This window comes from Heterocephalus glaber, unplaced genomic scaffold (genome assembly GCF_053883595.1).
Source record: "Heterocephalus glaber isolate CG9 unplaced genomic scaffold, H.glaber_assembly_v1.0 deba00001662, whole genome shotgun sequence".
Taxonomy (NCBI): Eukaryota; Metazoa; Chordata; class Mammalia; order Rodentia; family Bathyergidae; genus Heterocephalus; species Heterocephalus glaber.
The window spans coordinates 7,823,561-7,835,571 of record NW_028258403.1 but is presented as its reverse complement, the minus strand read 5'-3'; the positions used below and the strand labels follow the sequence as shown (position 1 = coordinate 7,835,571).

Genomic DNA, 12,011 nt, shown 5'->3' with positions numbered 1-12,011 from the left:
GTTAAGTGTATTTAATATAAATGACTACTAAGCTTTTTAGTATTGGCAAAATTCTTCTTAAGGTTCTTTAATTAATGAGCTTAAACGAGATCATAGTAGACTAAGAAGTGTTGAAGAAATACGTTAGGATTAGTTAGATTTGTCATTCTACTACATTGACTTGAGACCTGGCAGTTATTGAAAGCTTGGAATACACCCTACAGTTTGGGTTGATTATTTGGAAGGAGAATGGTTGTTTTGCTTACTTTAAGTAGGACATAGGCAATGGCTGATTGTAGTGCTTATGTGTTTGCTAATGACAAATTTATCTTGTCACTATTTACAGTCCTGGGTTTTTTTCTTCTTCAGTATGTTAAGTAAAGGTTTGTCATTTTATAAATCTCTGAAGTTTTGTTAAAGAGTCCGTTCCTTTAATTTTGCCATAGTAACCACAGATAGAATTGGAATACTTCCATGTTTGGAATAACAACTGGAATTTAGTCATCAGTTTCTACAGTGCTGCAAAATATTAGAGCATGTTTAGATTTTAATTCCAAGTTTGAAAGTATAAATCTTGCAGATAGGATACATTTTTATTTTTCAGCATAATTGGCTTATTTTCTTTCTTTAAAAAAATTTAATTCCCAGTTTCCTCCAGCTATATGTCCAGTGCTTTAGTTGCTGTTTTTCTCTCTTGAGGGTGGAGTGGGGATACAAAGTTTAAAAATATCATGTTAACCAAGAATATTTGTTTGCATTTTTCAGAAGACGGCCAGTATTTTCTAAAGGTTCTCATACCTAGTTATGCTGCTGGATCTATAATTGGGAAGGGAGGACAGACAATTGTTCAGTTGCAGAAAGAAACTGGAGCCACCATCAAGCTGTCTAAGTCCAAAGACTTTTACCCAGGTAGGTGCAATGGGGAAGAGATTGTTTGATGAATCCCCAAAGAAAGGAATAGAAAACTTACCTGTGTGTTATCTTGAAATTATGAAATGGCAGTGCATCCTTAATATTGCTGTGTTAGAATATATTTGGGAAAAATTTCAACATATTTCCATTGTCGATTATGTCTTTTTCCTATACTTGATATACTGTGTATGTGATTTAGACTAATTGCCAGAGTATTTTGGGTATTTCTGAATAGTTATTAGGGAAAATACACAAAATTTTAAAGATAGAAAGTTGAACAGCTGGCATCAGGAAATAGGGTTCTTCTGAAGTTTTCAGACATCATTGTAATGACAATTAGTCTAGAGTGAATTCAGAAGGGGGGAGGGAGGCCTCTTAAAGAATGGACCATTTACTTCTGAATCCATTATGTACCTCTTTCTGCTTCATTGCTTTGTTTGTTGGCCTTGGATGAAGTAAAGAGGACAAGTGCTGCCTCCTCAGATTTTAAAAATATTTTTGTTTTAATGTAATCGGATAAGGAAATTTACGCTATTATATAAGAAGTAAAAAATTGTCTTAAAATTTGTGTTACTTGAGAGGCATGTTTGATAAAAATGTTAACTGTTAGTGTGTGTGATACAGTGACCTAATGGGGTATGGCAAGTTTCCTAGGTGCTATAATTTTTTGTTCTTTTTACTTTTCATTTTTTTCTTTTTTACTTATTGTTATACAGTTATGTATGTTCATCTCTTTCTTCTGTATCATTTCGTTACTCAGTATTTTTCAGTTTAATGGAGAAATCTCCAGAATGGAATAGTGTGTCTCCTAGATAAAACATTAGTAGCTGATTTGCTTTTACTTAGATCTAGCTTTCTGTCATTTGGGGTGTTATTTTATCTTTACAGCTACAGAGATATAATTCAATGCTGGGGGACTGAGACTGCATCTTTATTTTTCCTGGTCAAAAAGAAAAGCTGATATGCGTTCAGTGATCTAATTCACTAAGATTTCTTTAATACAGCAAGACATCTGGCATGAATGTAGGCAGAACACTTGGAGGACTTCTTTTTCAAAGCCAATCCTTTGGTGGTAGAAATGGACCATTATACTGGAGAAGATTTTAGAATGATTGAAACTTACCATTTGGCTATAGAAATTAATATAATTTTTTGGTAAACATTAAATTTATGAAAATAAAATGCAATCTGTTAGCTATGCCCCTTTAAAGTTTGCTTTCTCTAAGTGTAGTTTTACAGATGGCCTTCCTAGTCTCTGAAACTTTCCTTAGGCTTTGGGAAAGTTTCTTAATATACTCACTTCATACATTTAAAATGGTATAGTATGATAGAAAAAATCAGTGTGGAATTGTGAAAACCCGTAGTATAAATAAAAGCACTCAAAAGAGCTTGATTGCAGAATTAATAATGTGATAGTTCTAGGAAAAGAGCTGCAATGGTAAATTAAATTCACTGTCAATAGGTGAAAATGAAAATGCTTTTTTGCATTATACATGAGGTAGTATCAGATGTGCAGGGTTGTTACAGAAAATTGGTGTTTATCTAGGACATTCCAAATAGTAAATTAAATGCCTTTTTGAATATAGTTTATTTTCAGTGGGTTGGAAAGGGTGCACTGAGAATTAGATCTTTTGTTTTTAGTCCACTTAGTTTTGCATTTTTCTTATTACACAGAAATTGCTTATTTTATTTATCGTTCTGAGGCATGTTATTTGAATAGAGCAAGAATATCATTTGGAAAAAAAATGGAAAGCTGGAATGCGTTGAATAAAATTTTGTGAGTATAGTGACGTAACCTGATCAAACGTGAGTTAAAATGTCGGATCAAAGAAGGCTTACACTTTGCCTGTAACAGGTGGAAAACAATCATACATAATGGAATCAACGCGAAGGATAAAACCTTGTAGTTTATAAGAAGCTTTGAGAATTCTGAACAGTTTTTATTAAAATATAATTTTAATTTGTTTATTACCTGTGTGGACAGATAGCTCTCCTCTTTAGCTAGACTTTAATCTTAATATTCTTTCTGTTCACACATGACCATAGCCTGTGGAATTGTCTGAGGTCTTCACCTTCACCATAACAGCCTCCTAGCTTCTTCCAGCTTCTCTTGCTCAGGCATACATAAGGAGTACCTGGTTTGCACATCTCACTCTCAGATCAGCACAATTACATTCATATCTCTGAGTATAAAGAGTTTCCTGTAGGATTATGAAATAATTTGGGAGCCCATTTTTGTGTCTTTTGTATATGTGTATGTGTGTGTATGGTAGACACATACACGTGTATACATAACTGTCATATTCTCTGTTAGAATGAATATGCCTGATGTTCATTTCATGAAGCATATTTCTGTTTCTCTGTAAGAAAGTATATTTGGGAAAATGAGTATTTCATTTGTATAATCTAATAGACTTATTCTAATTACCCTCATTTTTAAGTCAGATGTAATTGTGTTCCCAAGGTTTAGTTGAAATATTAATGCATTTTTTAAAACTTTCTCCAGGATATATAACACAGAATAGAGTCACAATTTGGGGGATATTAATACATTTCAACCTAAATAATAGGTATATTTAAAAAATTATAGCCAGTTATATTCTCCTCAAATTCATTTTTTTCCCCCTTCTTTTTCCCCCTCAGCTTATAGCTTTAAAATTTGTAAGCAACCCACCTTTCTCAGTAGTGATTTTTAAACCTTGGTTGAAATGAAAATAGTTTCGCATATTAGCTGGTATTTAGAATTCGTACAATTGAATATTGGATTGTGTCATAAATTAAATAATATAGCTTGGGAAAATTGTGTGATGAATTTTAAAGTGCTTTAGTCAATTACTGTAATAAGAAAAAATGATCTATGAGTAGATTTATTTTACTTTTTGCTGTGCTATATATATAATTCATTTATCTATTTTCAAAAATATAATCTTAATGAGTACCAGCTTATTACTGGTAGCTTAGGAATATACCCTGTCTTTTACTTGATTAGAGAAACTTAATTTGATTTATTTAAATATTCTTTTATAATTAGGTTATATGAAGTTGCTCTTTAGTCAAAATCATTTTCTCACTTTGGAGAATATATTACTCTATGCATTTTCGGAATGATGATAGGATTTTTATTCTTTTGTCATCTGAAGATGTGTTTAGTTTTCATTAACAGACTGATTTTATCTTTCCAAAATATTTAATGGATGGTCAAATAGTTTATCAGAAAAACTTCTTGAATACGTTATTGGTTGACAGAAATAAAAGGATGTATAAAATAAATATTTTATGTGTTCCTCAGATATTAGAAGACTCAATACTATACCTATTTTTATTTGATAATATGACACTGAAGATATTCTTTATATCAAATTGTAGTCCTTCACTATAATATTGGAATCTGTGTATTCTAAACTGTTTCCATAGCAGTATTTGTGGTTATAAAATTGGATTACATTTAATATAAATTATTTCCTTTTATGGTTTTAAGATAAAATTTGAATTTGTTGCATCTTGATTACTCTATATCTTGATTTTTATCGCTGTCCAGTTTGAGTGTTGCTTTCTTCTTTAATCACAAGTTATTTATCCATTATATTTTAAAAAATCATAAAAAAGCACAGTGTAAATGAAATTTTCTTTCTGTGAAGGAAATGCCCCATACTATATTTATTTTGACATGTGAGAAAAATCAGTAGTCAATTTAACCTTTAGGATTGGGATTGTATATGCATGATCTTTTTTTTTGAAAGTCAAAGGACATAAGGAAATTTAGAATTGACCATTTTATTTGTACTATTGAAGGAAAAGTATTATAATATTGATTGTGTAAGGTGAATACGTTTCTTATAGCTTCTAAAAGTTGCAGTCTGTACTTTTTCTTTGATTTAAATGCATAGCACCTTACAAGTTTATTGGTACATACTTTAGGGCAAATGTAATACATAAATAGAATTGTAAGACATAGAGAAAAAGTATTTTAATGTCCAACCTTGTTGGGTGGGTGTTATGGGATAGTATCATTACATTGCATTATACCTTTGATTTTGTATGATCAAAGAGTTGCTGATACCTGAATGTTTTTTTTTAATCTTAAAGTTGTGATGTTTATTTTTGATATTGTGCCTGTTGTTGTATTTTGTCTGTTTATCCTTAAAGAGCAACATAATCTTTCAATTAGATATTAATATCACTCTAAAATTTTGTTGTATTTTAAATTCTTTTTAACATTTATGTTTAAAACAATAGGAATTTTTAATATATGAAGAAACATTAATACCACACAATAATTTATATTAACTGCAATTTTTGAAAGATAATTTTATGATTATCTCATGAAGGCAAATGTTTCCTGGCATGAGATTTTTTAAAAAATTAACATAAATATTTTAGCTCTTTATTTAACTTGATTTCATTTTATTTCACTCTGTTTTATCATTGAATTAAGTTGTTGAAGATCAGTAATTTATAGTGTTGATGTTTTCATTAATTATATAGTGGAATGTCACTTTAACATTTGCTATCTGAAGCTTTCTGGGTTTTCTAAAACAAGCTCATATAAAATTTGTGGCATTGTAAGGGAATAACCTAACAGTATTGCCTTGCATACGTCACCTCAAAGGATTTCAGGAGTAGTGACCAGAGTTGGTGAAATAGTTCAATGTTTATGTGTTTAAGATGTTTCACTTAATATACCAAGGGGAATAGTGATCCATGTCTTGGAAATGCTGAGTAGTATGTGGTATCAATAGAAATTTGACCAAAAAACCATCAGTCAAAAACTTGTGTATTTTATAGTTGTTTTATTTTGTTATATTTTGATCTAACCCTAAGATTTAAAAATTTGTTTGTTAAGTGATCCAAGTGACATTTGTTGGACATGTATTGTGCCACCTGTTAACTAAAATTCAGCAGCTAATAAACATTTTTGAAACCATAAAGTTCAGTCTTGGTTGTTTCTAGCTTAGTAGAACCATGTTTTAAAGTAGAACTCATATGAGCAAATGCAGCTTTTTAAAATAAAAGGGGGGGATGGTGGTGGGAGATTTCTGCTTGATTGCCATCTCATTTCCATCTTTGGATACAGCTCTAGCATAAAGTTAAACAACATCTGCAGAGATCTGACTGACAAACATCTCTCTGGGACTCATCATTGCAGCCTGCAGCAGGTGCATTCAGCTTTGCAGTCTTTTCCAAAAAGAGGTTAGTTTGTTCTAACATTTATCAGTAGACCAGTGGGAGCAAGTGACTAGAGAGAAGAGGTTGGTTGTCACTTGTCCAGTGCTGGAATACTACAGGTAATTGGAATGGACTGGTGGGAACTGCAGAGTGTGTGTCTCACATTGCACTGCAGCTGCTATGGAGCTTAATTAACCTGACCCTCAGAGACTGAAGTGTCATGGTATAACCGCAACCTGCAAGAAATGAAGCAGTACTTTTCAATACTTTCTGATGGTTGGGCTGGTGAAGTTTCCACTTTCTTCATCTTACTCTTTAAAGATACAATATCCACTTTCTTTTATTTTTAATATGAACATATCTGCAAGTAAAATGATTTTCCATGAATTGTTTAAGATCTGTATGAGAAAGAGATGAGAACTTTAGGTATGAAAATAAAAAGAAAATAACCTTAAGTCAGAAGCATTTCAATTTCCCTACTCCACAAACATATTTTTAAAGCATGAATGAGTAGAAGTGTAGTTCTTTTACTTTTGTAGTTCTTTTAAAAATTATTACGATGGAGATATCATTTATTTATTTATTTTTAAGAGAGAAATAACCCATGTAAAACTATCTTTAGCATTTAGGGATTTTGCAAACAAACTTTGCAGAGCATTTTGAAGTGTTCCAACAAGGGAGGTATAGCATATTTAAAATACTTTCAAGATGCTTGAATTTACTATAATAGTGCTGTCAAAACGGTTCTTTACTAAACTTTTTTGCAAGTAAATTAGTATTTAGTCAAATAAAACTCCAAGAAAGTTAGTCTGTCATTTCTTTCTAATATTTTTAAATCCTTAACTTGTTTGAAGTATTGCCTTAGGAAGAGTATGTTCCCATGAAGTTTCTTAATGTGTTCTAAAAGTATTTTCGGTAAATGTAGGTGTCTCTTATCACAGCCCTATTCATTATTTGGCCCTTGAATGGAAAATAATTCCTAATGTCACAATGTCTTTAAATTAAATCTGGTAAGATGCTATACTACTTTTAAATAATTTAGAATTCACAAACATTTGGAGTCTCTGTGAAGCAGTTTGTCCTTTTGAGTCTTCTGTTTTATTTATTCGAATTTTTTGCTATTATATATAATTTTCACTTACCCAGGAGTATTTAAGTTTTGCATAATTGTTTAAAAATTGTTTTTGTGGTCTTAAGAACGTTTTTTGAAGGAACCTTTGCTAGTATACGTAGTAACTTTGATTCTGAAAATGCTGCTTGTAAGAAATTCGTTTTTAAAAATTATGAATAGTTGATTGCCAATTAGAGTTTTTAAATAAGATTAAAACAACCCTTTATACAGGTCAAGAGAATCATTTGTACATTTTTGAACAAATAGTTTTTCAACAAAGATTTTTTTCAGTTTTGACATCATGAACTATTTTCTTATCAATCTTTAACAGTGTGAAAAATGGTGCCTTAAAATTCACGTTTGTACTTCACATATATTTTAAAGTTTTGATAAAGAAGACATGAGAAAAAATAAACATTTCAAGGCTACAGGGTTAAAAATGCATACTGACAAACTTTCAGAAACATTGTCAATATTTTCTAGGTTTAAAATCACAGTCTGTATACCTTTTCCCCTGACCACTCTTGATCATGGAAAAACATACTGTTTGTAGTTCAGCATTGATCTTTGCTACTTCCTGAAGGGCTCTCATGGCACCCTTGTCAGGACCAGATGAAAAATGAAATCAGTGTCTTGAATTTTTTAACAGCAAAATTATTGAGGTAAGATTATGAGGGGGAACTTAAAACATTTTGTTCTCTCTTAAACTAATTTAATTCAATAAATACTAAAAGTTAGTTATTTTGTTGACTTACATTTTCCTAATGTTCAGAATATTTGCAGTTTTTAATGAAATTTATTGTGAACTGAGTAATTTTTAAATTTTAGATTTTTTTTTCATTTTGTGAAACAGCATACTGTTTAAAGTTTTGAAGAATAATTTTCCATTTTAAAGAATTTTGAGAATAGTTATATATTGAAGGCCCTATAATTCTACTGATATGATGAATTATTGCACAGTGAGCTCATGAAATAAGACTTCAAATCCTGCATTCCTTCTAGGATATTATAAATGCTGACTCTTTAGGTTTTTTAAATTACGTGATCTTAATAAAGATTACAATTTTTGATAATTGCTGCTCCAAAATTAGATTGGAAATAATTCTAAGATCTAGTAATTTGGGTAGGGGCAGATGGAAAAGAAAGAACATTCTAGTCATTGCAGTAACAGAATAAGAGGGAACATAATTATTTTCTTTATATGTTTTTTCCTGTATATATGTTTTTCTATATACATGTTATTTTTTATATTTATGTTTTATATTGCTAAATGTTTTAGAATAACAAGTTTATCAATTTGTCATTTTTACTCATGAAATACCCGTTCTTTAAGGGTTTAGTTTTGGAGTCAAGAACACAGCTTGTTCACCTACTTAGTCTTAAATTATTCCTTGTGTAATTCATGTATTTTTTTCTGAGACTATAATTGGCTTACTATGTCATGGAAGAACTTTTTGAAAACATGATTTCATGGTCCATTGTGAAGTTTATCTGGAAGCTTCTCTTATTATCACATGTAGTTAGCTTCAGGTAAGCCCAGGTGTAGTAATAGGCTGTAGTTTGGTTATCATTACTTGGAATTATTAAAAAGAATCTTTTCTTCATTAAAAGAATATAGGTCTGTGTTATTCTAAAGTTGTACTTTTTTGTCTCCTTAAATTTTGTTTTTAATTTATTTATATTATATGGCATCTGTCTCAGACATTTAATGAGAAAATTAAAGAGTAGCTAAGAGGGTTACTATTTAAAGGAGTTGGAGAAATGATAGATTTCTAATACTAGATGAAAGTGTTAGAGTTTTAATATGATCTTCTCTAGGGCCTTTGTTTAAGTAGTTGAGAAACCCAAGGTACCAAATGATTAAGTGATTTATGCAAGGTTTTTCTACTGCAGTAATTCTCTCGTTACATTGAGTACGCTTTCTAAATTTGTGGTGCAGTTGTAGTTGTAACTTCATTCTCTGTAGTTTTCTCCATCTTTTTTTCCCTCCTTTTTGGATACGATTGAGTAAATAAGTTTTGCCACCTCCCAGTTTTTAAATGATTATTTTCTTAAAGTTACCAGTAATTGCCTTACAGTTATTATTATTTTTAGTTGATTTTCCACAGAAAAAAACAGAAGCAGAATACTTTCAGTCCTTACTGCACATTAAAAAAAAAAGATATACACTATATTGCTTGGAGTCTGTAGCCTGGTCATTTTCTGTTTTCCTACAGGTTGAAATGATAATATTTTTTAAAGTGATTCAATTTCTATCATTTTGTTACTTTTTCTTTGTTTGCAGTTTCTTTCCTTGCTTCCATTTTCTTTAGCTCTACAACTTTAAAAATTTTTGGATAAATAATATTGCTCTTATAAAAAATTGTAGACTTTCTAACCTAGATTTTGCTTTCAAGTATTTTTGAAGTCTTTGTATATTTTCCATAAATTTTATAACTTTTATAAAAGTTATGCTAAGTATAGCATATTAGGCTAGGTATTCAAAACAGCAGTTGGTTTAAAAAGGACAAAACATTATGTTTAAAAAATAAGCGTGCGATGACTTGTAAGACTACATAAGTAAAATTGTGGTTATATCAAATTATTATTAATTTGAAAGCATTACTATTTTCTCATTTTTGTCTATCCATTTCATTAAATTGATCAACTTCTGAATTAGAATTCTCTTGTGTTTTTACTGTATTGTAGGCAAAAGAACTGTTTTCTAACATCATTATAAAAATACTTAACATGATTTTGTAGTCTTTCTTTTTTTTTTTTTTTTTTGGTACCAGGGATCGAACTCAGGTCTTTGTGCTTGCACAGCAGGCGGGGAAACCACTGAGCTAAATCCCCGGCCCTGTAGTCTTTATTATACAACTTTAGATTAAATCAGAAAGTCTTTTGTGATAGTCTTTCCTCACATCCATCTAGTAATTGGATTAAGGTCCGTGAGTATGGGTAATTTTTGTCATCCTTGGCTGTTACTGTGTTCAACGTACATCCCAAAGTTTAACTCAGAGGTGGCACTGCAGATTTAAATAAATATATAAATGGATGAATAAACAACTTGAGGTTTCTTTTGAAAAATGCTCATGTAATAACAATTTAGTAAATGTAAAAGCCATTCCATCTTTAGTTTTTATTACACTTCTACTTTACTTTGATAGAGGCTGTGTGTGTGTGTGTGTGTAAAACCTGTATTTTTGGTTAGATGAAATAATGGGTTCAGAAATTCAAAGGAATAAGAATGATTCAGACTGATAGGTCAAGCATTCACTAGGTATTAAAGAAGAGTATTAAAGAAGAATGGCGTTTGATGGAGAAATTTTACTTTTATTGGCATGCTGTCTGTCCTGTATGAAGGAGCTTGAAAGTCAGTGTTATGGGGAGTACTTCAAAACCACCTCAGAAATGAAGACCACTTTTAATGTACTGTGACTTAAGCAACACATATGTAAGATGTAGTTACTAGTAAAATAATTACAAGTAACTTTTAAGATTTTATAGCTATGTTACATTATAGCTTAAGGCCACATGACGCTATGTAATGTAAGGAACAGAGACCAGTAATGATTTTTCTTAAGATATCTTGAAAATCAAGCATTATTAACCACTGGTTAAAATAATACTATTAAATGTGTGATTATGAGAAGATTTATTTACATTTTAATATATTCTTCACCTATAATGGCTATGTCAATGTGTGATTTTTGTGGAAAGCAGCCACACTGTTACTTTTAGAAGATGAGTATATTTTCTTATTAACTATAAAAAACAGAATATCTGTATAGTAAAGTAGAGCTTACTTGTTTAGAGTTTGACCTACTGGAATGACAGTGTGTTCGTATAAGTTTATTTGAAATTAAAAATTTTAGGAAAGTTACTGAGTTTGGAGTTTTCAAGGCTTACTACTTCATAAACATTTAAAATTGGTGAGATGAATGGAAATGCTAGGCTTTTCTTATGCTAGTACATTGTTTGATTTTTGTCATAATAAACCAATGAAATATCTAAGATTTTAATATATATACTGCCCATCAGGCCTCCTTGTTAATCTTCCACATTTTTATAAATTTTAATTAAAAAATAGCTCTAGAATAGTGGGTTATAATAACACTATCATGTTTCTGCTTTGTTTTTTAACCAGGCTGATTCCACATGCTTAGATTTTAACAATTTGATGGACTTTTGAATGGTCTCTTTGTGATTAGAACTAAGTAGTTAGTAACCTGAAGGTCTTCCTGCCAACCAATGGAACAAAAAGAAGACAAAAGACAGATAACTAGTTGTAATGAATTTTGATTACTATATAATGGGAGAATTATGTCTAGAAGTTAAAATTACCTCTTGGTAGTGGGGTCTTGGGAGGGGTGGTTAGACTTCAAAGAAGATTTGAGGGAGGAGCTGGCTTGGTTTTGAGTATTGAATTGTAATTTAGTTGGTGGACATGGATGGAATGTGATTTCTGAGACAAGATATATATGGACAATAAGATATGAAAAAATGCCCTTATATTCAAGACTCCACAGGAGGTTTGCTATTTCTTGGATAAAAAGTTGATATCGCTATATATGGGAGCAGGTGCAGTAGGGAGGCACTATAGATATTTGCATATATAAGAGACAGGATATCATATGTGAAAACGAAAAAAAGCTTGTTGAAAAAATATTCACCTTAGAAGTATTGGTTACTGAGAATTATTTTTAAAAAACATATCTGCTGTATCTATCAAATGACTGGCAGTGGTACTGTAATTAAAATATATGTATCATGTAGCTGTAAATTGTCATACTTGTACTCTGAAAGTTTGCCCCAGTTATCTAAAAGCAGAATTGACTATTCAATTGATGAACCTAGCTTT

At 30.7% G+C, this 12,011-nt stretch overlaps 1 protein-coding gene across 6 annotated transcripts in view; it reads left to right on the top strand.

The window, feature by feature from the left end:
• Positions 1–12,011, top strand: part of Nova1 (NOVA alternative splicing regulator 1) — a 143,349-nt gene that overhangs the window by 1,646 nt on the left and 129,692 nt on the right. For 4 of the 6 annotated variants that reach the window (XM_004864054.4, XM_004864052.4, XM_087197048.1 and 1 more), the window contains exon 2: positions 745–888. In XM_004864054.4, coding sequence (XP_004864111.1) covers positions 745–888 — 144 coding nt within the window. Of the gene's footprint in view, positions 1–43; positions 363–744; positions 889–2,954; positions 6,082–12,011 lie in introns of those variants that run through there. The other 2 variants (XM_087197046.1, XM_087197047.1) reach the window with 2 other exon arrangements.